This window comes from Rhagoletis pomonella, unplaced genomic scaffold, assembly GCF_013731165.1.
Source record: "Rhagoletis pomonella isolate Grant_MI unplaced genomic scaffold, Rhpom_1.0 Rhpom_scaffold_00004, whole genome shotgun sequence".
NCBI classification, from domain to species: domain Eukaryota; kingdom Metazoa; phylum Arthropoda; class Insecta; order Diptera; family Tephritidae; genus Rhagoletis; species Rhagoletis pomonella.
The window spans coordinates 30,652,865-30,680,369 of NW_023458558.1; the positions used below are offsets into that span (position 1 = coordinate 30,652,865).

General features: G+C 37.3%; 1 protein-coding gene and 1 long non-coding RNA gene across 2 annotated transcripts in view; one reads left to right on the forward strand and one right to left on the reverse strand.

Moving 5' to 3' along the window:
• Positions 1-27,505, forward strand: part of LOC118737438 — a 481,479-nt gene that overhangs the window by 351,984 nt on the left and 101,990 nt on the right. The gene's annotated exons all lie outside the window — the stretch shown is intronic.
• Positions 25,062-27,505, reverse strand: part of LOC118737435 (homeobox protein Hmx) — a 38,969-nt gene continuing 36,525 nt past the window's right edge. The window contains exon 3 of the mRNA XM_036467924.1: positions 25,062-26,784. Coding sequence (XP_036323817.1) covers positions 25,994-26,784 — 791 coding nt within the window. The 3' untranslated portion in view covers positions 25,062-25,993. The remainder of the gene's footprint in view (positions 26,785-27,505) is intronic.

Here is a 27,505-nt window from a genome sequence, read left to right on the forward strand (position 1 = left end):
GGGGTTCAAGTTCGGACTTTTTGCTGACCAGTCCAATAGCGGTATTTTCTGGACTCAAAAAATGCTTTGGTAAGAAGTGCACAGGGAATTGGAACATTGTCTTGTTGAAATGTCCAATTGTCACCGTAAATTTGGCCTGCAAATTCTATAAGTTCACCATCAAGCAAGTCCAAAAACATCAATGCATTCAGTTTTGTCGATATGAAGCAAAGCGGAGTTTTTCCTCCATAACAATAGGCAGTCCAAACCATTATTAAACCTGCGCCGTGAGCCTGATGGAGGCACTTGCACTTGGGTTATATCCTGCCGGGCAAGTTACAGGGAGTATATATACATTAAATATTTCGAGCTCAACATCGCCCGACCGGATAGCAATGCTCTGACATTCTAGGGTGGTATCCCTGCGGTCGATGTCTGCTTCAATAAGACGATACTGCACGGTGTGGTGCGTGATGAACGTTAAGCCACCACCATTATCTCGCTCGCGATCTCGACGGTGCACGTTGTACCCGGCACAATTCAACAATGTTGAGTTGCTGTGTAACTTCGTCTCTTGGACCTCAGCTATCAATATACAATGCCTTCCCATGAAGATGGTTAACAGCTCGATCTTGCTCTGAAGTCCGTTACAGTTGAATTGAAGGAGCCTCATGTGGTTCGGGAGACGTGTAGTGATGCGGGGTGTGAGGGATGTGTGTAGCCTTGCCGCCATTGGCTGTGTGCGCTGCTGTGGAGGTTGCCGCCCCGTGGTGGTAGTGAGTGGCGTCGCAGTTGGGGTTTGCGACTGGGCAGCGCAACACAGGCCCTCGAAGTTCCTCGTCCAATCTCACGTGGTGCGCAGACCAGAACATGCCTTAAGTGGCACCAGCCAAGGCAGGTGTTGCACTTGACTGATGTCACATTACGGAATATCCTGGTCTGGCATACCGTGCAGATTGTGGGAGCAACTAGGAGTTGTTGGCGGCGGCGTGTGGGTGGTGGTGCGCTTGTGTCCGTTGTGTAGTCTGTCGCGGTTGTGGTGTCTATTGTGTTGTTGTGTTGTGGTGTCTGTGTTGAGCTGCTCAGGTGGACTGGGGTTAGCCGTGGAGGCTGCTCTGTTTGAGCAGCAGAGGGTCACAAAAGATGTGGTCCACTGCCGATGTGTCCGTAGTCCTGAGCAGACTCTGAGGGGCTCCACCCCTCACAAGCATTGCACTTGACTGAGGTGGAGTTGGGGTGTAGTCGTCTCTTGCATAGAGTAAAACCCGAGTCATTCCGGTACGTAGAACCGGCTGTCGTGGGAATATGAACATAGAATGGTATTATGTGTGGTGTTTATGCTGGATCCCTGGTAGACAAAGCCCTTCAGCACCTTAAAGTGATAACTATTCCTTCGATTGGGGTAAAAGCGAACTAAGTATGTCTTTGATTGACTCGAATTATGTGCCTCCTGCGTTTCTTAAAAATCTAAATATATAATTTGTTCACTTTTTTATATATTTTTAATTTTTAAACTTTTCATGTGGCTCGGCCTGCTAGGCTAGCGCCCATGTAGCCTGTGCTGAAATCCAGCCCTGATCAAGACAATTTTAGCCGCAATCGCGCATTCCTCCTTAAAGTTTCAATAGCTGAATGGTTTTTATCTCTTATCAGTTGATAAATGGCTGCAATTTAACACCAACAATGCCTAGCAATACAAGATATTGTGACACTAATAGCAAATCAAGAAAATTACATATTTACATATGTATGTACTCCTAGTTTGTAAAGTGATAAGCGAATAAAATATAATTTTGAAGTTATTGCAAATTCGCACTGTGTTAGATGTTTAAAAATACTAATAACATTGTCTTAGCTTAAGTAATATTGAAGATATGAGCGTTACAGTTAAGGACTATTTTCAAAAATGGTCAACCTACATTTTCAGGACCATGCGGGTTTTTAAAGTTCTTTTCGTAAATAATTTGATGTACAGAAGCTTTTTGCGGAAAGATCGCTTTAAACACGTTAATTTTAAATCTCATTGAGTTCTAGAAGTGAACGCACATTTCTTGCGCAATTCGTACTAAGAATCTTGAGGAAAAAGGAAACTTAAACGGAGTGTTCTCGCAAGAATAAGAAATTGAATAGCAAGCGATCGTTATCACACTTAACAAGCCAAGGAAAGATTAGTCAATAGCAAATGTATCGTGAAGTCTTCAGGTGAATGCACCATAATCAAGCTTTGGACGAACAAAGGATGTGTGAAAGTTAGAACAATTTCGATGAACAAAGGCCAACGCAGCTTTTGATTTACATATGTTATAAAATTTATGCGGTTATTGAATAAAAAAGAGGCATACAAGATTACACCAAGGACCTTTATTTCATCCACAGACTGAAGGAGAGTACCGAAGATATTATACAACGTTCGTACAACTTTACGTATTTAGTTTGGAGAATGTTACGTGTTAACACTTACTAATATTGAGGGAAGACTTAAGGATATAAAGTTTAATGTTGAAGCTTTGGTTATTGTGCGAAAAGAGTACTGGTCTCTAACGTCAAAATTCGATTTGAAAAACTCGGCAAATAAATTGACAACTTCCAAAGGTGAACTATCAAAGACAAACCGGTAATGCCTTTCATTTCATTTCATTTCATTTAGAGATAGATATACATACAAGACAAATGTAAGCCATGTCTGTCCGTCTGTGCACACGATAACTCGAGTAAAAATTTAGATATCTCAACGAAATGCGGTATGTACTCGTAGGTTGCCCCTTATCCTAGGTAGGTTGGTATTGAAAATAGGCGAATCGGACTGTCACCACGCCCACTTCCCCATATAACGGTATTCTCGAGAAATGCAAGATCTACGATATTTCAATAAATATGAGATTTTTGGAAAGTGGGCGTAACCCCGCCCACTTATGATGAAATGCTGTATCCCCGTAGCCGCTTCACCTATCCTTACGAAACTCGCTTCGAGCCTTGCCTAGTCTAGCTAAGAAATCTATTAAAAATCTTTGAAATCGGACAATAACCACGCCCCCTACCATATATCTCTAATTTACAGAAACAATAAAACTACGAAACCCGTTCTTAGCAGAAAATTAGATTATTATAAATTTTTGGATAACGGGCGTTTTATGTGGACAAACAAATATAGATACAAACACATACGAGTATCATTACATGAAATAGTCATTTTCGTAGTATAATTTACTGTCTACCAACACCAAACACAACAATCACACTTCGCCTCAACAATGGGAGTGTGACAATGACAATGCACAGATGCGTCACAAATCACACAACCATTCAACCATTCAACCAATCGTCCAAATCGCTTTGTCCGCAATTGCAATAATCATAAAACACCATAGAACAACTACGTGTAATAAAACTGAAAAGAAATAAACACTAGACACACAAAAAAAATACAAAATACAAAATTTTAGGATATAAAAAGGCAGCAGCAGCCAAGCATGACCGCTACAACCAAAATAATGACAACCAGCAAGGATAACATAGACAGATGAAGCGCGCAAAAAACTGCACATCAAATAATAAAAATGGCAAAAACACAAAAATGGCACAATAAAAAAAACTAAAATTGATGAACTTACCGAAGGTGTAGGTACATACATACATGCATATGTATGTACGTACGCTAAGTGGATAATAAAACACGCCATTATGGCCGTCAAAACAGGACATTCAACGACAAACCGTTGGCTATGCGTATGGAGTTAGCGAAGGGCTCAAAGAGGCGGCGGTCAACGGTGGTAGGGAGGTAGAGAGCGTATATAAGTAGTAGGGTTGCGCAATCAGCGAAGCGGTGTGGTGGCCCCTGTAAAGGACATTACGGCTTTTTAAGGTTTACAACCGAAAATGTGTTGTTTTGCTTTTTGTGGCGGTCATTTAATGGTCAGCCTTAATTGAAATGTGTGCGAGCGCGCGCGCGCACCAAAAAAAAACAAAAACTAGCAAGCATACGAGTACACAGGCTTATAAAAAAGGCAAACATGCACATAAAGTTACATAAATGTCCTCGTTTAATACATCGTTACGTCGGTATGTACATATTAAGGAGCCATAAAAAATCACAATTTAGCAGCTCCGCCGGTCAATCGAGAGAATAGAGGAACAGCAATAGAAATGCGCATCCTGACAATAACAACAGCAATCTTAAATAAAATATTTCACTGATTAAAAAAACAACACTTAATGTACGTTGCGCAAATGTGGACAGTTGGATGATGAGGATGCGATGATGCGATGATGCATGCAGGTTATATGTCATGTTATGATGTGGATGTGCAAATATACATACATACATGCTTGTATATACTACATGTTTACATGCTTGTATATACTACATATTTACATGCTTAGATCTCCATATTTATAAATCTAAACACATGTGGAGTAAGTAGGGAAAGTGAGCCATCATCGCATGGCGTGCAAAGTGCCGGGGGATTGGCTTTCATATTAATAGATATGTATATATACATTAGGGTGCATCACTCTCCATACAAAAAAAAAATACAAAAAAAAAAAATCGGTACGAATCTTTCATCAGAACTAAACCCATATAAACATTCGGACTTTAGTGTCAAAAAAGTGTCAGAATTCAGAGTTGTAAGCCTCTTTAAGAGCTCAAAAAAAGAGTCTGAACAGAGCATAATTCCCTTCTGAGAAGGGCACGAGGTCCAAGTTAGGAGTCATAATGGAGTCTGAAATATGACGTATTCCTGAGTTTAAAATATAAGTATTCGTTATAATTCTAATTATTAATAAACTTTTCTTTCTACGTGAACTTTGTTAATTTTGTTCAACTCAGAATTTATGAACCCAAAAGAATCCGAAATGAGTCAGTATTTATAACCGAAGAAAGACTCATTTTGTACTCATAGATTCTGAGCACTCAGAAATTGTTTAAAATCAAAATTCACTGAATTTTAAGACTTTAGGCAAAATACTTATGTCGGAAAAATATTAGGATTTACGTGAGCTGAACCGATTTGAAATTACTCCCAAAAAACGTAATTTTTATAAATAAAAATAGATTTGGAAAATAATTTTTCCCAAAAAGCCACCTAAGATAAAAAAAAATTAATCAACGGAATCGAAATAATTAGATTTTGTATGCCATTTTTAATCGGCTCAGCTCACGTAAATCTTCACATTTTTCCGAAATAGGAAATGGCAGAGATTGTTCTTTCGGGTAATAATAACGATTTCGACATCGAGTTGTTTTTTAAGTGTTTTATTCAAAATTTGGTGAGGCACCCTAATGTACATATATAAAAATACGCACTTATGAGTGTAAACTCAGCTCAGCAATCACTATACAAATGCATGTATTTCGGTCAAACCCATATCCCGAAGCTGCAATAAAGGAAAAAAAAAATATCGATTAATTGCAATCAAGAAAACTATGTTAGATGGTTTTCTTCTATGCGCAGCAGTCGCTTCCATTTACTTCTTCAGAGGTGTCAACGTCCTGTAGTCGGTAGCTGTGGGTACAAAAGTGCACAGTACTTATTAAAATCACCAGCATTTTTTGCTTTATTTTATTAATTTTTTTTTTTTTTGACACTTTGTTGCATTGTCTACGTCAATGCTGCAATTCCTCCCTCCTCTCGTCTACAACGTTTGCTGCGACCTCGTTCTGCTGCACTTTTTACTTATTTTACATTTATGTATAGAGGCACATATGTACATACATATGTATGTTTGCACAGTTATTTTGTCTTCAACGCTTGTTTTTTCTTCGTTGATTTTTTTTTTTTTTAGTTGTCTCTTCCTTTGGCATCGTTTTGTTGACATTGATTGATGGCTGACAGGCGTTTTTCATGCCCTCAGCACAATTTCCTCCTTTCTGACCATTTATGAAATATCAGCTTTATTATCCTTGTGACAGTTCACTTATCTACTCGCTCACTTTTCACTTCACTCAATAGTATCTTTTGAGTTTTTTCATTATTAATTCATCATATGAACTCAATTAAAATTTGCTTTGAATTTTTAATTTAAATAATGAATAGCTTTTTTCACTTACAGACATATATATGTATGTACATTAGAGTGGTCCAAAAATTTGTTTTTCCCAGATAGGATTCGGGGCACCTTCCAAAATTTTTGCTCTTGCTAGTACCAAACCCTACGTTTCTAAATATACAATAACAATATCGACGAAAATTTCGATAAAAAAGTCGCTACAAAATATCAATCACGAAACCGATAAAATGTCGATTATTATATCGATAAGTCCCGAAGATTCCGAAAATCTCTAAGATCCCAAAATAGTCCCCAGATTGAGTCTCTGTGTATATCCTTTCTCTATAATTATCTTTATTTTAAACCTTTTTCCTCTACCTTCTCAAAAGGTTCATTTTTCATAACATCTTCCAATAGTACCACTGCTACGAAATACATGTATGGGTATTTATTAAGAAATTGTAGGAGATTTTCTTTTATCAAGTAAAATACTCGAAAATCAAAAAAAAATTAAATACCTGCTTTGTACTTGCGTGTTATAAAATTCTTAAATAGCGATTAAAATAAATTTTACTTATAAACACTGCACTTTCGCTTGTTTTATAACAGCATGTAAAATAAATCCCCTGATTTCAAAGCGGTGCATTTTAAACTTGACTACTGATAGCTGTTCATCGCCCCCTGAACTTTCTGTGCTGCCAATTCGTAAAACGAGTTTAGGGGCATTCTCATTCCATGCTTTAAAGTTTAAACGACGATATTTACCTAATGAATTTGCGTCGCTGTTGTCGTCTTCTGATTTTACGCATCTGCATACGATAGTAATCATTTACTGGAATTTCAATATAATTAGACCTTGCGACAAAAACCAAAACATTTATACACACGAAAATATCGAGCCCTAACCGCCAAAATAACGTAAAAAAAATTTTCTTTTTGATGCAGAAATATTCCTAGAGCATCTAGATGCATTTCTGCATCAGCAAGAAAATTTTGAAAAAACTGTCGCTTACGTTATTTTGGCGGTTAGGGCTCGATATATATCAATATGTTTACGAAATTACAAATGGTGAAATTTCATAGATATAATTGATCCAAAAGTTATTTACAATATTCAATACAATGTAGAAAAACAATAATGGTACCAACTGAAGGAGAAAATTCCGTAGAATTTAGAAACATTAAAATTGTTTGGGTAACAAGGACGATGTGTAATGAGAAAGTGATTTTAATTATTTTTATTTTTTTAAGATAATAAAGTTATATGGACGAAATTCTTGAATGTAATCATGTGCATATTAGTCTTTATCATATACCTTTCTCAAAAATAAATATTGCAATTCTCAACGGTGTTTATGGATAAAAATTTTTAATGACATTCTCAATACTTATTCGTCCTTATGCATAGTAAAAATTTTCCTCTCTTATTTTATACTGATATTGCTTTTTTTTATTGCACTCAATTTTTTTAATTTTTTTTTTTTAATAATTGATTGAATACATCATATTTTGAAATTTCAAAGTCCTTAAAAAAATCCTGACGTTAGAAAATAAATTAAAAACACAATTTTATTATAATTGACCAATAATGAAAAAAATATATGTAGTCTGCCTTATCGTGAGTTTCGCCCGAAAACAAATTCACCTGAAAATTTGTATTTCGCCCATTGTAAATACATGGAAACCGAAAGTGGAAAGTGAACCGATTCGGGGAAAATGAAACTCAAGATAAGGCTCATTTTTTTTTAGCAAAATAAAAATGAATTTTTTTTGCATCAACTAAAGTGTTACAGAATCTAAAGAAAAAAATTTTGGATTTCACACTTACTTAGATTACCATTTCGGACCTCTGTGCAACGGAGCGCCTTTCCGCACTTTCCGTCCGTACCAACTACATAGAGATGGGCACGGGCCTAAATTTTCAGGCCCGCCCGGCACGAGTGCAAAATCAACTTTCAAAAACACGCACAAGCCCGCACGTTAAGAATTTTAAGGGGGCCCGGCCGTATATTTACTTAAGCGAATCAATATTTTACATCAAAGGTTTTTATAATATATTTTCTGGGAAGTAGAAAAAATAGAAGGTATTTTATGTACAGATATGTATGTAAACAAAACTACTAAGTATCATATATTTTCTATAGGTTTCCAAATATTTCTTTTTTTGCTTTTCTCTTATCAAAAGAGTTTTAAATACGTACTATTTTTTTTTTTTTTTTTTTTTTTTTTAAACACAAAAACTCATTTAAATTTTTTTTATTAGCAACGGGCTTTTTCGTGCCTTTTCGTGCTTTTCTGAAATTTTACTGAATGCCCAGGCCCGCACGAGTTCGTGCTGACAGCAAATATTCCGGCCCGTACCCGCGGGCTTACGCGGGGGCCCGTCGGGCTCCTGCCAAAAGCCCGGCCCGTCCCCACTCTAGTACCAACCGTACCGTAAAACGGTGGCGACTTTTCGTTGACACGACAATCCCATAAGATGGGTCGTGGTCAACTGAGATGGCCTATGATTTTACGTCCGAAGCTGGTTGGCCCATTTAGGTAACATTTTACCAAGATTTTCACAAGTTTTCTCACTTTAATTATCCAAAGCCATACGTTTTGAATTACAATAGTTAAAAAATGTTCATTCTTTTGTTATCACTCGTTAATACAAAGAGCTTAGTATTTTTTTTCCTTTCGCATTTAAACCCAGAAGCATATGCATTTCAGTAACTGAAATATTTATTAAATCCAAATTTTTCAATTAGATGCATACTATGTATGTATATATATTCTTCTATCTAACGTCATCTAAATATGTACATACATTCTTGAGGTACAAATCCATTTATGAATGCAATTTCCATTTCCCAGTCGCATTGCGCAATTACTTTTGGCGAATATGTGACTCTCAACAACGAAACCGTCACAATGCCTTAGTTGAATTTTTTGCATTTTTTTTTTTGTCCTGAGAATAGAAAGATTGCCGCAGCACAGAAAATGCAATTCGAATCACGTGACTCCTTTCGTGGACATCACCTCACCTAACCGACAACAACGGTGAGCGTTGCTGCAAAGCAAAATGCCCTGCTATATATATGTACATTATGGTAGTCCAAAAATGCACGTGTAAAAGTATAGTCGGAATTTTTATGCTCTCACCTCCTAGCATTGTTCTATAGCGAAAAAAAGTATCCCCTAATTTTTTTATGTTAAAATCAAAAAATATTTAGAGGTAGGTCGCTCAAAGCGCCCAAAGTTGTCCATGTATTTTGTATGGGAAAAAAACAACTTTTCGTAGAAATGGTATAGAATTCTTAGAAATCAAAATGTTTGCTATCGGATAACTCTGTTTCTTTGCAGCAGATTTGCAATAATAATACTTAATTGTTTATTTAGCCATTCCTTCATCGCGACTATAATTTATAGGTCCGCCAAAAACCCAAAAACCCTGAAAAGTTCAATCGGGGGACCAATAAAAAATCGTTAGTATTAAAACATGGTTCAGTAAACAGTCGGGTATTATTATTGAAAGCCTCCTGAAGATAACCAGAACTTTTCGATCGAAAAATATTGATTTTCAAGAATTCCATGCCATTTACACGTAAAGTGTTTTTTTCCCATATAAAAATACATGGAAAACTTTCGAGTGCTTTGAGCGACCTCTAAATATTTTTTGATTTCCAAATAAAAAAAAATTCGTGTATACTTTTTTCGATATAGCACAATCCTTGGGGGTGAGAGCATTACAATTCCGACTTTACTGTTTTTGGACCACCCTAATGTACATACGTAGGCCTGGAAGGGGCAACATATGAATTACTACGAATGTAAGTATCTCTGTGTGTATCTGAACGTTATGCTAAACTGCAGAATTTTTCTATTCGCTCTTATTTTATTTTTTTTTAATGCCAATTGAATCAGTCAGATTTTTGCATTTTTTTCTTTTCGCTGTCATTGTGCTTAGATACCGGCATTTGTCTGCCCCTTTTTAATTCCAGCTGCTGTGCTCTACTGAATGAGTTTTAACGTTGCGATAAAAATTTGGCTTCTTTCCATTTTATCCACTTAAGGTAATAAGAAATTTCCGTAAAAATAAAAATTGCAAAAAAATTGTGTGCAATGAAAAAATTCGCCATCTCCTATGTAGGAAATCCTCTTTCGGCTTCTCTGGGTATGTGTGCCTGCCTGCAAGTGCGTGTGTTTGAGTAAGTAGCTAAAATTAATTTGAGTTTCAAATGTTGGTAATTTTGTTGGCTTGATTTATAAGCGCTTTGCTAACTTTTTTTCATATTATTTTATTGTTGCTGCCGCTGAATGCTATTCATTTGCCACGATTGGGTCTTTTTTTGGACTCTTTGAAACCCTTTTCACGATTAAAAAGCCGAAAAAGTCTATTTCTTTTGCAGCGCTTTTTTCATATGCGACAAAAAAAAATGGTTGAATGCTACCAGCCGGGGGCACATGCGGCCCAACTGAATACATGCATGCAGTGTGCATATATGTGGGCATTAGGGTGGTACGCAAATGCATATGCTTCTATATCGGGAAAATATATTTGTGGTTTTTTTTTCTGAAAACATATTTAGAGGCCGCTCAATGCGCTCAAAATTTTCCATATATTTTATATGGGAAACAAAAATTTTTGATAATGGTATGGGATTCTTGAAAATCTAAATTTTTAATTCGAAGAAATCTGTTCCTCTTCATGAGACTTCCAGTAATGAGACCCAATTGTTTATTTCCCCATTTTTATATTAAAGATCTTTTATTTGAATTTTTTTTTTGGTTTTTCTACAAAAAATTTTTCCCCCATATAAAATACATGGAAAACTTTGACTTCAAAAGAAAAACGGGGGATATTTTTCGGTAGAGAACAATCCTAGGTGGTAAGAGCATACATATTCTGACTTTATTTTTTTTTTACCACCCTAATGTAGGTACATATGTGTACACATATTTAGATTATATGTGCGAATTTAAGCATATGTGCTTATGTACCTACATATATAAATATGTGTGATTGTATATCTTCATCTTTTTTCGGAAAACTTTATGAGCAATTTTCGTATGGAGGCAGTCAAGTGCTTGAGCATTTTATTTAAGCGCATGAATGGATTTTATGGCTTAAATCCACACCCATACTAGCTACCATCGAAATCCACCCACAATAACGTATGGGTGTATGCATGCAAGGGTGTATGTGTGTGTATGTGTGTGTATGTTGCCAAAAGAGGCTGAATAACTAAAATGTAGAAAAAAGATGAATAAGAATAAAATTTCAATTCATTTCGTAATGCGGCACTGAAATGGGTATGAAATTGCAGCTAAATTAAAATGCAACAAAAAAGGAATAAAAAGTAATAAGTAAACGAAAATTGCCCTGCCAAAGGGGTGAGTGAGTGGTTTGGCTTCGATGTGGTTGCTGAGCTTTACTTAAGTTATGGGGTTTGTGCCGTCTTTAAACATTGCACCACAGCCCATTTTTTTTCTTCTTTGCTGCTGTTAAGCCTTTTTTTGATTCGGGCCAACGAATTTCACACAAACGTTTACCCATACAAGAAATATTTTTTAATGCGAAAGTTTATGTGGGTAAGTGATGTTAAAATATTTTATCTTTTCACTAAATTGCGACAAAAAAAAAACCCCATATGTGTGTGAGTGTGTGCAAGCCAACGATGCGGTAGAAAACGAAAAAGTAATATACAACAATAACCCGAATGGGTTTGTTCAAATACCGAAAATCAAAATAAACTAGAATAAAATGTAATAAATAAACAAGCTGCAAAAGCTGGAGTGTGGGCTGCATCTGTTTTGCCTGCAGTAATTTCTTAATTAGCTGGTATTCCATTTGGTTGCCGGCGGTCTCTCTCTCTCGCTATCTCTCTCTGTCCCTCATACGCTTGCATACATATTGCCATTTTTATTTGCAAATCGTTTTTTATGAAAAACGATATGGTTTGGTAGTGAGATTTTGTTCCTCGGCCGAATCTATTTTAAAGGCTGAATTGTATTCGAATTATATTTCGATACTACATGAGACTACTTCAAAATATTCACATGGATATTTAAAAAAAAAAAAGTATAGAGACAAAACTCTCCTCTTCGCTTACATACCCATAATGGACATACTCAATTTATTTTCTTAATTAAAGTACTAAATACCCATATAATCTGGATTTAGGTTAGGTTGAAGTGGCTGCCAGCACATCTAGACCCGTAGTTATGGACTCGTTGTTATAACACCCTGATCTGGTAAACCCTCCTATTCAAACCATCGTGTGGAGTCTGCGAAACCTAATAGTTGCTGTAATCCTACCTTAGCTATGTCGGTTAGACTCTCCAAAAATTCTGAGCCCATGAACTTATTCTACTGCTAGAACTACTCCTCCAAAACTAAGCTCGTTCTATTCACGAAGGGATATTTAATAGATAATTTTTGAAATTTCATTACTCGATCGCGCAAATATTAAATGGTCAAAAGAGGCAAAGTCTTTGGAGATTATTTCCCACTTTAACATTTCATGTCGTACTGTTGCAAAATTGCGAATGAGGAGGATTGGGGTGACAGTCGAAGATAATACACTGGGTTTAATGTAATGACAGGCATGCAACGGGAGGAATTTGCTCAATGCCCCAGCACCGTTGGAAAAGGGTTTGGCGTCTCCTCTCAGAAACTACCTTTGAGAGCGCTCTGCAGGCTCGTATATCACTATAGCGTATTCCCGATTGAGATATGCTTTTGCAATTGGCAAGGCAATAAAGCTGGTAATCGTGATCGACCTAGCCTCCGTCGAAGCTTACCTTCATTACTGACAGTCAAGCTTCCATTAAAAACGCAGGGTCGATAATGACTAAGTCGATATGCGTTCAGGAATGCCGCAGATCCTAACTAGCTCTTCAACAACACAAAATAAATCTTTATCGGGTCGTGGAACACAGTACCACAGTCGAACGAATGTGATAGAAGGGAATCTTGAGACTGATTTAATGGAAACAGTTCAGATCGTAAAACATCGCATGCGATGCCTGTTTTTACAAATTGTAGAGATGGCCAAAGAAACTAGCAACAGTAGGTGGATAATCTGCATGCCTGCGCTATATCGCGCTCATTCTAGTCACTGCTCGATGAACAAAAACCGCAGAGCCGAACGTTACTCAGCGGCAGATATATTAACGGGACTATGGACTATGTGCACCATGGCCGCCAGGTTGGAAGCATAGTATAACGACATTTGCATAACCTGCACAAATGCAGAAGATAGAGACGCTATCACACACTTCCTAGGATTCGCAAGAAAATCATGACTGGTTAGACATGTATGGATAGGCATGGAGAAATCCTCCTAAGGACATGACTGTGTGTCTATGCGGCCTCTAAGCGAACTCCTCTCAGAGCTGCGCGCACAACCCAGCCTAACCTAAAGCTAAAAAGCAACTTGTTTTATATCTTTTATAAACTTTTGTCCCTCATGTAAAGGTCACTCAACTCAACGATGAACACTTCTAAAAATCTATGCTATGCATGTTCCTATGTATCTAACTACGCTTGTGTGCTTGTGTTTATTTGTAGAAAACCACTTAAGCACTATTTTGTCTTTATTTAGTTCATATTTTCTTTTGTTTCGTCTAAGTAGTAGGCAATTATTCACAAATGAGGACAATGCATACATACATATAGACACTAGTCCGTACCACCTGACAAGCAAACAAAAATTTGGCATTGAGCCCCTAAAATATTACGGAAAGGCAATTTCGAAAAAAAAAATTATCCGAACTCAAGAGTCGCCTTTTCAGTGACACCTACATGCATTCGGCAATACAGTTTAGTTTCTTTAAGTTAGGGTTGCCAGATTTTTTATGCGTGAAATCAGTACGTTATACTTTTTCATGCTAAAAAAATCAGTACTTTTCAGTACATTTTTATTCAAAGCAAAATTATGAATTTAAGTAACAGATAACTACGTTAAAACGCCAGCGTACTTGTTTTTACATTATTTTGGTATATAAATAAAATATTGTTTATAAAAAATAAAAATGTTATTCATGAGTGTGCACATCATTATATAAATAAGCCAATAAATTATTTTATATTTATAACATTTTTCAATAGTCGTAATGAGATAATTTCCATCTTCAGTGTTTAAGTAGTCAAAAAATTTAATTTGCAGTTTTCACTTTAAAAAATTTTAAACAGAACCCGGTTTCTCTCTTTGCACCAGGAACCACACTATATACTTAGATCCTCACAGTTGCTTTGGTTGAGTGTGGTATTGAAAAAAATAAAATAAAAAATTACAAGTATTTCTCAAATTTTCAAATTGTGGTAAAATACCACTATTTAAGGACTTCATCTATAATTTCTCCTGGCTTAAATTAATTTTTTCAACTACGCAAAAACTTTTAAAGACTAAGAGCTCACCAAAAACTCTACGTCTTGTATGCAAAACTCGTTTACAATGTCAGTCATCCTTAATTTAAAAAAATTTAAGCTCCATCATATTATCGCAACTGATACGTAACGACTTGGCGATATGCCCATAAAACGATTGAATTTTTTGTTTTATTAATTTCTTGGGCATATGGAAACATTATCTGAAACATGCCAACAATCATTAAATTATTTTCTTCTTAATTTTAACAGTAACGTTTAAGAAAGTTCCAGCGTTATGTAAAAACCTTAAGAAAATCCTAAAGTATTTTGTTTGAATTGAAAATTCAGTACAAATCAGAACAAATTTAGAAAAATCAGGACATTAGCGTAGTGATTGAAGAAATGAATAAAATCAGTACTGTACTGATAAAATCTGTACGTCTGGCAACCGTACTTTAAATACTGGAATAATCAAAATACTTTTTAAATAAATGTCATGAAATGATTTTTAGGAAGCTTGAATCTACTGACCTACGGGGGTGATAAGAACAGAGTTCTGGGCCCAATACAGGATATTACTGCGCTTGGCAATCTTCCAAATCAAATCCCGTCCCGCCATACACTTTGACGGAAATTTTCTTGTTGTTATTGATTGGGCCGTATGAATAAAAACTAAGCAAATGTTTTTTCATAAAACTTCAGACCTTTCACTCGATTTGTTCAAATAAATTTAAGTGAACGGTCGATTATGTCATCTTTACAAAGCATTTTTGACATTGTCTTGAAATTTAGCGATATAAAATAATTGAATTAATATTTTCTAGAAAATGGAAATAATACACTGTGCGTTCGGCCAATAAAAATAAAATTATTTATTTCAAAGTTTCCTTGCACAAATATTTTTTTAGACTCACCTTTCTTCGATCATTTTTAATCTTTATAATGTAATTTTCATTTTGTCGGTCACTTTAACCGTTATTATGTGATTTTTAGTTTTGCGATCATCTTGAATCGTTATTTTCTGATTTTCATTTTTGTCGATCAGAATCGTTATTCTGAAACTGTTTATAACCAATTTAAACTTGAATGATCTAAAAAGTTAAATCTGAAAATAACTGGTTCAATATGATCGAAAAAATAAAGATCATGAAATAACGATTAAAAATTAACGGAAAAATAAAAATTCAAGTATAACGATTATTTTTGATCGAAAACGTAAAAACTATGAAATAACGATGAAAAGTGATGAAAAAAATATAATTCATAGAATAACGATTATTTTTAATCGATAAAATAAAAATCATAAAATAACGATTAAAGATTATCGAAAAAAATAAAAACAAAAAAATAACGATTTTGAAATATTTCATAATAACGATTATTTTCGGTCCCTGATTGAAACAGAAGAGGATTATGACGAGAATTATGAAAATATTTTCATATTTTACCAGAACGACTGCAGTTAAGTTCCGCGTACACGAATAGACGAAAAATTGAGGCTATATTCAAATGTCATCCAACCATAGGCAAACCAATTATGTTGCGTTATTTCTAGTTAGCTATTCAATGCATTTACATATTTAGTTTGATCCGCTTTTATAACTCTCGTTAGGTGAGAAAAAATTTCAAAAGTAGTGACACCAAATTTGGTTTCGTTTGCGTTAGAGGGTTAAGATTTACGTGAGCTGGGTCAATTTGAATATACCTCAAAATTTCGAATTTTTTATAAATAAAATAAGCTTTTAAATTTTTTTTTTTGAAAGGTCTGAATACAAATTTTATCAACCGAGTCAAGTTAGTGAGAGTTTTGGAGGTATTTTCAAATCGGGCCAGCTTACGTAAATCTTAACATTTTTCCGAAATATGTTGGCGAAAGTCTAAAAAAATATAATAAAATTTCTTGCTGAGGCACCCTAATACACATACATACATATGTTGCAGTTCCATTAGTATATACATATGTACATATGCGTGTACGTAAGCGTGTTCCGAACAAATTTTTTCCAAAATAGGGTTTGGGACACCTTCCAACATTTTTTCTCTTGCCGAAAGAGAAACCTTACGTTTCTAAGTATACATTTAGAGGATGTTCATGATGCGCATATTTTACTCTAGAAGTATTGTGTACATACATATATTAATCCAACAATTAAGTAGAATATTTCAAATTTAAATTATCTTAAAAAAATATCACAAGCTTCAGTTGTCATGGCAGCAGTAGCTTTTTATAAAAATCACCAATATTTTTGCCAGTTTCACACCGATCCAGTAGCGCATTTCAGGGTCATTGAGCAAGCTGTATTGGTTGCATTGGAAAACTGAAAGTTGGTATAGATATTACAAATACCAAAAGGAAAAAAAACGACGGGGGTGCCCCGCTTTCTGGGATGAAATATTTTCCCCCCAAACAAAAAATGGACCACTCTAATGTACATATGTGCGTAGATATGCCGCCATTTCTTTTTTGTTCCTCCATGCCGCCAAAACAAGTGGCGCCATTATCTTTTACAAGTACAGATTTATCAGGCCTTTCACGACTGCCACCCACTTGACAAAGCTCAACTACGCTAGTTGATTGCAAGCGTTTTGCGTTCATTATTCATAAACGATTCGGCCGCGGCGCGAAATCACAGCTACTTTTCACATTATTTTTTTTTTTTTTTATAATAATGTGCGCGGTATTATTGCGGGCGTTTTTGTTTGCCAACTTGTAAGCAATTGTTGCTATTTATTGTTGCAACAACTTGCCTGCAATTGCCGTTCGTGGATTGTTGTTGGCGCTGCACCAGCCGCTGTCAGCATTCGCTGTTGGCCGCATTCACATTTAAAGAACAATGGAGGCGCAGTAAACGCTTATTTACGATGAATTGCCAACGCAAATATTCATGAAATGTTGTTGCTCTGAGCGCAATAGCCGTCGTTGTTGTTGCTATTATTACGAGTAGTGTTAATGGAGGCATGTGCGTGTGCGCGTGCGTGTGTGTGTTTGGGCTCGGGTGTAATTGCAGTTGCAACAATTGCCTGTGCCAGCGTGTCTGCATTAATTCTTTAACAACAGCAGATCAGTTTTTTTTTTTGCAACAATTATTGCAATTGTAGTGGCCGTTGTTGTTGCTGTTGGCGCTACTGTTACATTTGTTGTTTTTGCTTTATTGCGGCTTTTAGTGTGATGTGGCGACGTGTTGAATTGCGAAAAATGAGCGCAATTTATTTTAATTTCTTTTCTCACACACGCAAACAAACACATGTTTGTACTCACTCGCACATGAATGCAAGTAAATATATTTACTTATTTATATATGTACATATGTATGTATGTGTGTATTTGTTTGCACATTTTAATTTAACTGGCATTGCCACTGTAACCAAAATGCCTCTGGGTATTTGTTGCAATTCCTGCAACATGAGTGGCAACAGCGAAAGTCACCTGCATTGTAGTTGTTGTTGTTAACACATTTTTAAACAATTCTCGCACTGCGTCAATACGGAAACAATGTTGTGTGGAAAGACTGTTTATGTATTTTATGTTTTGTTTTTTTTTTCATTTGTAGGTACTTAAGCGTTGTGGGATTCATCAGCACAAATTCAGACAAATTTTTATCGATTCGAATCGAATTGCAATGCAGTAACGCAGTTCCATGCGGAAAATTTACATATAAGTGCGATGATGTGGAAAAGTAGGGTATTCATGAGCAAAAAACGTAGATATTCAAATGCATTTTCATTTACCAATAAATTTATACACATACATACATACATTCACTTGGCTTGAAGAGTTATCTACATACATGCAAGTATAAGCTGATAGCCGTTTTCCTTGTTCGGACTCAATGTAAAAAACATTGGATATATTTAAGTCAAATTGTGCATATCGTCGTTTAAAGTACAAAACCGCGTATGTGAGGTTGCATAAATTATTTTCTAGAGAGTTAAAACACTCATATGTATTTCAAAATCTTTCTCTTTTTTATAAAGCAATCGCATTTCTGGCAATGGATAAGGATTGAGCCAAGAGCTTGTATGAGCAAATCCAATATTTGGTAGCAAATTTCAGTGACGCGGAATAGTAAGTAAAAACTCGATAGCAGACTCTTGTTGGATACTCACTTCCCGCGCTGTATAGCAGGCTACTGTTGGGTGCTCCAATATTCATCTCTGGCAGAGAACAAAGCCTTGCTACGAAGCTGACCGCTGTAGAGCGGGTGCAATGGGCTTTATCAACATTTAGCCCATACAAATCACCAGGACCGGATGGAATCTATCCATGTCTCTTGCAGCATGGAATTAGACACATAGCGCCGGTCCTCTTTAAACATTCCCAGCATATGGTCTGAGGTTAAGGTCGTGTTTCTACCCAAAATGGGTAAGCCGGAACAATTACCGTGATCCTACCGACCAATTAGCCTCAGTTCCTTTCTTCTAAGAGGCATGGAGAAAATACTGGATCAGTACATGATAGAAGTCAACCTAAAGTTGCCTATCAACTAGGCAAATTCACTGAGACAGCCATTCATAGCCTTACTAAAAAACATGAGAAGGCTCTGGAGTATAAAAATATAGGCCTTTGCGCCTTCATTGATATTTCAGGGGCTTTTGATAACACATCATATAAGGCAATAGAAGATGCCTTGTTAAGAAAGGGTGTAAGCCCAATCATAAATCAATGGATATTATCAATGTTAAGAACACGAAACATCAGTTTGGAATTAGGAGGCACGACAGAATCTATACCAGCCACAAGGGTATGCCCTCAGGGGCATATACTCTCTCCCCTTTTGTGGACTATGGTTATAGACGAACTTCTTTTCACACCGAACAGCCAAGGCTTTAATACGTAAGGCTACGCAGATGATCTGGTAATCTGCATAACAGGTCTTCATGACCAAACTATCATCAACCGCATGAAACAAGCCCTACGCATCACACAAAAATAGTGTGCGGATAAAGGCCTAACTATCAATCCTACGAAGACTATTATTGTTCCATTTACGAAGGAAGAAATTATCTACTACTAAACTCACTTTGAGCGGCACAGAAATAAAATTTTCCGTGAAGTTAAATATCTGGGAGTAACTCTTGATAAAACACTTAACTGGAATGCACATTTGGACACTGTTATCAACAAGGCGATAAAGGCATTCTTTGCCTGTTCACGACCTTTTTGGTAAAACATGGGGCCTTACCCCAAGATGACCTACTGATATTTCAACCCTGTCGTTAAGCCAAATGTAACCTATGCTGCTTCTTTAGCATAGTGGACGAAGGCTACACAAAGAGGTGCAAGCACTAAGCTAAGTGAATTGCACAGAATAGTTTGCATTGGCATAACAGGAGCTATGAAGACCTGCCCGGCTGATGCACTCAGCGCCCTGGTTGGAATACCTCCCTTTCCTATTTTAATAGAAAAGGACCTGAAAATCGGAAATATGACGGGTCACATGAAGGTCCTAATGAAATTCGCTAATGACCCCATACTACAAATGCGCTATGCAATGGTTCCAAAACTAGAAATCTCTAGGAAATTTTAGGTACACATTGCAGATCGAGCTCTCTTTAATACAGGGGACCCATACACCAAACCTAATGGGGAGGTTTGGTACACTGATGGATCTAAGCTTGAAAATGGTAAAGGCGGAGATTCATGCAATAGAGATTTGTTCCAGAGAATGTCCTAGAAGGGGAACGTCATTGAAATATATCCGCATTAGGTCGGACAATCAGACAGCCCTACTGGCCCTGAAGTTCCACAAAATAAGTTCTCAGCTAGTATATGATTGCCTCAATGTCCTAAATGCTCTTGGTGCCAAGAATACAGTTTTATTAGGATGGGTACCAGGGCATGAAGGACATGATGGCAATGAGAAGGCTGACTGCCTAGCGAAACAGGGAGCTGCCGCAGTATTTTATGGTCCGTTATGAGGGCTCACCAAAGCACCAAAGGACATGGAATGTCCAGGGCAGAGACAAGCCAAAGGATTTATCTGTCCTTCAAACGAAGTTTCAAAGAAACTAATCAATTTAGGCAGAGGGGACCTCAAAACACTCACTGGGTACTACACGGGACACTGTTTTCTTCGTTACCACTTCAGTAAAATCAATCAGAAACAACCGTCTGTCGCTTCTGTGAGCTGGACGAAGAAACGCCAGAACACATTCTCGCTAGGCGCAGACTAGCCCACTTTGGTGGCGCTACCCTTTATCCATTTGAAATTTGGAACAAAACGCCCTTGGAGGTGCTAGGCTACATTAAAAGCCTTCCCATATAGGGCGGGGGCGCACGCACAATAGACCACTTTAGAGGTCGCGGTGCATATGGCCGATAATAATAATAATAAACTGGATAGGTGGCGCTCCCTTGGTCGGTGCCAATTAGGGTGTTCGATTATGCATCTATTTCCAAAACCGGTTTTCGATTTATTCGAAAAATAGCACTTTGAAAAAAAAAACCCGATTTTGAAATTAAGAAAAAACCGGATAAACCGGTTTTATTTTACATAGTTTTTATGCAGTGAAAATACTTATAACGGTATGGAGTCTTGACCAAAAATTATAATACTAATAAAACTATTAACAGTAAAGATTGCTTTTATTCAGAAAACAACAAAGCAAAATAAGTTGAAAGTTTTTTAGATCAAAAGTAAAACAAATGTGAAATCAGTGAAAAATTCGGTTTTGAGTAGTGTTCTTGCCGCTGTAGCCGAGTGCTTAGATGTGCCTCTGCCAATCAGGCGGTCCATAGTTAAATTTGTGGTCCCAGTAACATTGAAACAATGACAAACGTCCGAGCGTATTCTGCCATAAAAAAAAAACCTTCTTTAGAGGTAGTAAAAATTTAAGTCTTTCCTTTTATGTCACAACAACAAGTAGCAGAACATAAATTGGAGGAGACGCTCGGTCAAACACGTAGAAAACGTTTAAGCGCCAAACATTTATTCATTGGAATCACATACGATATACCGTTCATCCCCAAATAACCTACGATTTTTCCTTAAACTGGAAAGAGCCTTGAAAACTTCCAAATAAAATGCCCGGTTTGTTCGCTAAAAAAAAATCCGGTTTACTCGATATTCGAAAATAGTTCGAGCCAATCACCCCTGTTCCAAGATGTTTATGCTCCAAACCATTCCGGACCCATTGCGTTGCTTCTCTAACTAATTCCGAGAAGGCAGAACAGACGTATCCCTTGCTTTTACTGTCCAAAGCGGTTTTGAAATCGACAAATAGATGGTGCGTTTCGATCCTATTCTCGCGAGTATATTCCAATATTTAGCGTATTGTAAATAGATACCTAATCTTTGCCACGTCTAAAGCCACACAGATAAGGCTCAAACAGTTCGTTGACGGTGGGCTTCAGGATTTCACACAATACGCTCGATAAGACCTAACCTAAGATAATCCTATTAACTCTCAGCTCTGCTCACCTGGCAGGCCGTCAGCTCCCGCAGCTTTGTTGTTTTTCAGACGGTGAGACATCGACTCCATCGTCATCGACTGGAAAAGAGGAAAAGCGTATCCTCCATAATTTAAGTATGTTCCAAACATCCTTTCGTAAACCGCCTAACTCACTAATAAAATTTTCGGTCGTTTTTCCTGCATTTCTAGGTCTTCGCCCTTAAGAATTTCGGCCTCTCTCTTCTTATTGCGGCAAATGCGTCTAGGTTCCCTCTTCAGTTCCATAGAGTTTTTTATAGCGGTCCCACCCACATAGCTCCTCATAGTACCAGTTGTTCTTTCGGGCCTGCTGAAATCCGACTACTTCTTCGGCGGCGGTAAACGACAGTACTCGGCGACGAAGTCCCTCTCCCGCAACAAATCCAACACCGAATTTGCGCTCCTTTACGTGGCAACTGTAGTAAAGATCGCAAGGCCCCACGTATACCTTGCCTTGCCCGTGCAACGCATTTCTTGGATGGGTGATTTCAGCCTTTGTATTCCCGAGGACACAAACTAGCGGGGCGGAGGCCCTTCCCCATCAAGGCTCCAGATAATCAAGGTATATATCCTCAAATCATAGTCCCTTATACGTCTTCCGTGCACGTCACCTAAAAAGGGGGTCTCATCCGCGGCATGTTTTTCTTTTTCATTGGGCGGGGTTTTAACGTGGCAGGACCCAAATCCAGTGGTTGTTGATTTTGGAATTAAGAAAAACCGAACAAACCGGTTTAATTGTAAATACTTTTCATTCAGTGACAATGCTTGTGGTGGTATGAAATCATGTCCAAAAATTAAAATAAAACTATTAACCGTAAAAATTGCTTTTATTTAGAAAAGAGCAAATCAAAATACAATTAAAGTTGTAACATTAAATTATTGCATTTTTCTGACTTTTTTCTGAGTTTCTGTTCAAGTGCTCTTGCCGCCTATAGTTCAATTTTTGGTCCCAGCAACAACAAAATAATGTGTACTTCCGCCATAAAAAAGCTTCTTCGGTGGAGTAAAAGAACACGAATTGGTGGAGAATCTCGGATAAATACGTACAGAATGTTTAAGCGCCACACATTCATTTACTAGAATCTAAAATGATATAGGCAGTCTCTCTTTTTTCCAAATCATGACTTATATCAATATCCATTCCATGCGTAACCATGAATACCAATTTTTAGTAAAGTGGCGCAAATTGGATGCTTTTATCTCCTACAGTTCAGAAATAGTAGAGACTGCCACTTTGCATTAACGCGTTTAAGAAGATAGCCATTCTGTTTTCCTTCGAACTGGAAAAAGCCTTGAAAGTTTCGAAAAACTCAAAACTTTTATTGAGGCGTCAAGATTTGTATGAAATGAAAAAAATGGGTTTTTCGATAAAAAAAAAATCCGGTTTATTCGATATTCGAAAAATTAAGGTTTCAAAACAACCGCCTTTAGATATCCAAAAATTAAAAAAAAAATAGCTAATTATAAACGTTTCAAACATCGATAAAAAGTCAAGCACAAGCATAAAGTTTGCAAAGTGTTTTCTTGTTTTCGTAGACATTTGAAGAGTAGGGGGTGCCGCGAAATTTTTTTAGCACAGCAAGGGTGCCGCGGTGAAATAAGTTTGGGAACCCCTGCTATAGAGCGTCGTACGAATGGACTCGAACGCTCCAGCTATGAAAATCTTTAACGCCTATCCAGCTGGTGGTGGCATATAAAGAGGAAGGCCTTCGCTGTGATGAAATCAGGTGGAAAAGTACCGAAGAGAAACTACTGGCATGCTTTATTGCACTTGGCCAAAACCGACTAGGCGATTACACCGGCAATCAAGAAGAAGTGGCCGACTTTTCGGAATCTAAGGCAAAGGTCTGTAACAAGCCCATTGTACATTTGCATTTACAAGCACAATAAATATAAATAAAACACATTTTCTATTATTTGTTGTAATTTAGATAATTCACTGTTTGCATAAATTAGCAATTCTTTATTTATGCTAGTATCTTTTTAATAAATTTTCAATTAGATATGATATTAACATTTATTATGGCATAATTTAGCTATACGCTGTCTGGGGTTGTTTTAATTGTAATTGGTAATTATAGTAAGGTAATTATGTACTTGTATTAATTAGTGATATATTTACGCTTACGTTTACATACATACATATATAAGTATAAGTCTATATCTACATATTTCTTTTTGGCTTTATACACGTAAATATTTAGATATGTGTACGCACAAACGCGTTGTCTATATTTATGAACATTAACTCCTTCTTCGAATAACTTAGTACTAAATATATACCATTTTGCAAAGTTCTATTCTTAATAAAAACACACACGCACACATAATTTACAAACACGAATTTGAGTATGGGCTTACAATTGGACTTACATATCAGGCCATTGGGGTCAGAGTAGCCTAACTGATATTTTAAAAAAAAAAGTTGAGGTGCACCTTAAAATACATTACTAGAATCGAAACGGTAATAGCCCGAGGCACGTCCTTTTAGTATTCCTTTACTATAATATGTAGCTTCATGTACATAGGTACAAAGAACTTTTTGGTAAAAGACCGCGTTTATTTTTTATATAAATTTTGTAGATAGGCGCCCTTTGGCCCTCATGGCCTCATACATACATATGAACTTTATGGTAAACAGGACTTTTTTACAATTTTACATTTTCGGAAATTTTTCAACTTTTTATACAAATATTGAGCAAAGAGACTTATTTAGAATACCAACGTATATGTACATATATATCTATGTATGTGCATTAGGGTGGTCCAAAAATGTATTTAAAAAAAAAAGTATAGTCCGAATTTTATTGCTCTTGCCGCCTAGGGCTGCTCTATATAGAAAAAATATACCCCTGTTTTTTATTTCCAAATCAAAAATTATTTAGAGGTCAATCAAAGCGGTCAATGGGAAAAAATTTGTCGAGAAAATGGTATAGAATTCTTGGAAATCATCAGTTTTCGAACGGAAAACTCTGTTTCTCTTCAGAAGACTTCCAATAATACCCAATCGAAAAATATAGATTTTCAAAAGTTCTGTACCATTTCTATGAAACATAGTTTCTTTCCATATAAAATACAGTGGGCCGTATGAATAAAAATAAGCAATTGCTTTTTCTTAATATTTCAGACCTTTTACTCGATTTATTCAAACAAAAGTGAAGTAACAGGTATGAAATTTTAAGAAAAAACAATTGCTCAGTCTTTATTCATACGGCCCATTAATTACTTTGAACGCTTTAAGCGACTTCTAAATATTTTTTTATTTAAAAAAAAAGGGTAAATTATTTGCGGTGTGGAACAATCCTACGGGGTTAGATCATTAAAATTCCGACTTTACTTTTGTTTTTTACCACCCTAACGTGCATGCAGTAAGTAGAGAAATTGAGAGCAAAAATTTTTGTTTCTATCATATTTTACAGAATTTATAATGTTTATTATTTTTTGATTTTCATAAAATTTTTTGCAAATCGGAAACCTACACTTTTGAACATTGATTGCTAAGTATGTATGTATAGCACGCAGAAATATTTTACACAGAACGCCGGGAGTTATATATATATGTATATACAAATTTGGTCACACTTTTCCTTTCCACGCTATTTACATTTCTTAAATACTTATACCCTATTTTAATTCTGAAACAAGCGGAATTCTTTGTCTGTGAAACCAGTTTTCAATTTCTTTTCTACACTTCCGTTACAATTTTTCACTTTGTGGCACTATGAAGTCGATAAAAATTTACAACACATTTGATGGTAGAGCCTCGCTGCCGCTTGGCTGGCACACTGCTCCGAATCCATTTTCCATTTAGTATGCCTTGTGCGCTGTTGCGAGCTTTTCCGCACCCTCCGCGCTACCACCACCACCACCAACTTTGTGGTGTGCACTCAGCTTTTTGCCATTGGCGCTACTGTGCATCTCCAGGCAATTAACACTTTTCGCCAACAGCTCGAACGGTGTTGGTTTTCGTAGGCCATCACCATCGCCAGCTCCAGCAGTCGCCACCACCACCCCATTACCATTTGCTAGCGTCGCTTTCATTTCAGGCAATTCTTCTTCATCCTCATCTGCCTCCACATCGATAGCGGCTTCCTCTTCCCCTTCCGAATCGTCCATATCGTGCGTTGATGGCGACGTTGGCGTTGGCGTTGTTGGCGCATGGTTGATATATGGCGGCTTCAGCAGCGAAATGGGAGCACCGCAGTTGGATCCCACCGCAGCCGCCAGGCACCCCACGCCCTATACCAGCGACGAGAGTGGCGGTCGTGGTGGGCTGGTGTTGCGTGCTGCTGCTGCCGCATAGTACTGCATTGCGTGATGATGTGGTGGTGGTGGCGGCACAAATCCCGTTCCCGAACCATCGTGATAGAGCACTGGTACGCGCACTAAGCGTTGGGCAGCATGCGCCATATTCGCCATATTGGCTGCTTCCAGTTCAGCCGCCAATTGGCGTTTCCATTTATTGCGGCGATTTTGAAACCAAATTTTCACTTGAGTTTCGGTTAGACGCAGCGAGGCGGCCAAGCCAGCGCGCTCCGACGAGCTGAGGTAGCGTTTCATATCGAATGTGGACTCCAACTGAAAGACTTGTGCGCGCGAGAAGACTGTGCGTGTCTTTTTCTTGCGTTTCGTTTGATTCGAATCGCCACCCTGCGGCGAGGAGCCATCCGAAGGACCATCGTTGCCATCATCCTCTTCGATGATCTCCTCGCCATCGTCGTCCGACTCGTTGGAACTGGTGGGCAGCAAGTAACTCGAATTCGAATGCGAACTGTGATGGCTGAGATGCGGATGTCCGGCACTGCCGCCGCTACTGCTGGTGGGCGTTGTAGGCTGATGCGGATGATTCAGATGTGGATGCTGTTGTTGACTGTGGCTGTAGCCATGCGGCGAAGGCGATTTGGTGCCATTGTTATTGCCATTGTTGGCGCCGCTACCGTGATTGTGGCTGCCATTGTTGTTCCCGATATGATTAGGGCTGAGCGATGTGGGCGAGGAGGGATTCTCCGTTGTATTGGTGGAGGAACTGTCTGCAAAGACAAAGAAAATACGAATTTACATATGTATATACATATTTGTAATTAGTTCGAGAGTCTGCAAATTGTTGTAAGAAAATGGTGTTAAATTGAGATAGCTACTGCAAAATGAGAGTGGTTTGTATTGGCTATTAAGCGTATTGGCTTGGTTGGCAAGCAGCTTTAGCTTCCGGGGTTGTTGCTAAAACGTGGCATATGACTAATGGTGTTTCAGTGTATCTTTTGGTGGAAAATTGAATTTCCAGCGCTTAACCTTACTCGCTTAACTTTTCTCACTGAACTCAGCACGCTACCAAGGCGCAAACGCAAAGAGTAAGCGCGCTCGCTCGTACAGACATCGTGTATTTAGCCAAGAGTGGGGTTTGTCTACGTAGAGGCGCTGCAAACCATATTCGGTATACTAAGTACGTGTAAAAAAATATGTGTGTATATGTGTGCTTATTTATTATTTTGTTTTCTGTCTGTCAGCATTTCTTAGTGGTGGAAAATGCAATTAAGTGGCAGCCAGTGGGCGTTTGTTTCCAACTTCTGCTTATTTGTGCCGCCACCAAACTCACGCCTATGCCAAGCAAGTGTGAGTGTTGTGTTACTATTTAAAATGGCTGTCAGTCGGTCGATTTTTTGGACTTTCAACTTTCAAACTTAAAAAGAGCAGAAGTTCGTTTTGTGGATACTTTAAAAATATGTATATTTATGGCATTGGCTAAAAACGAGT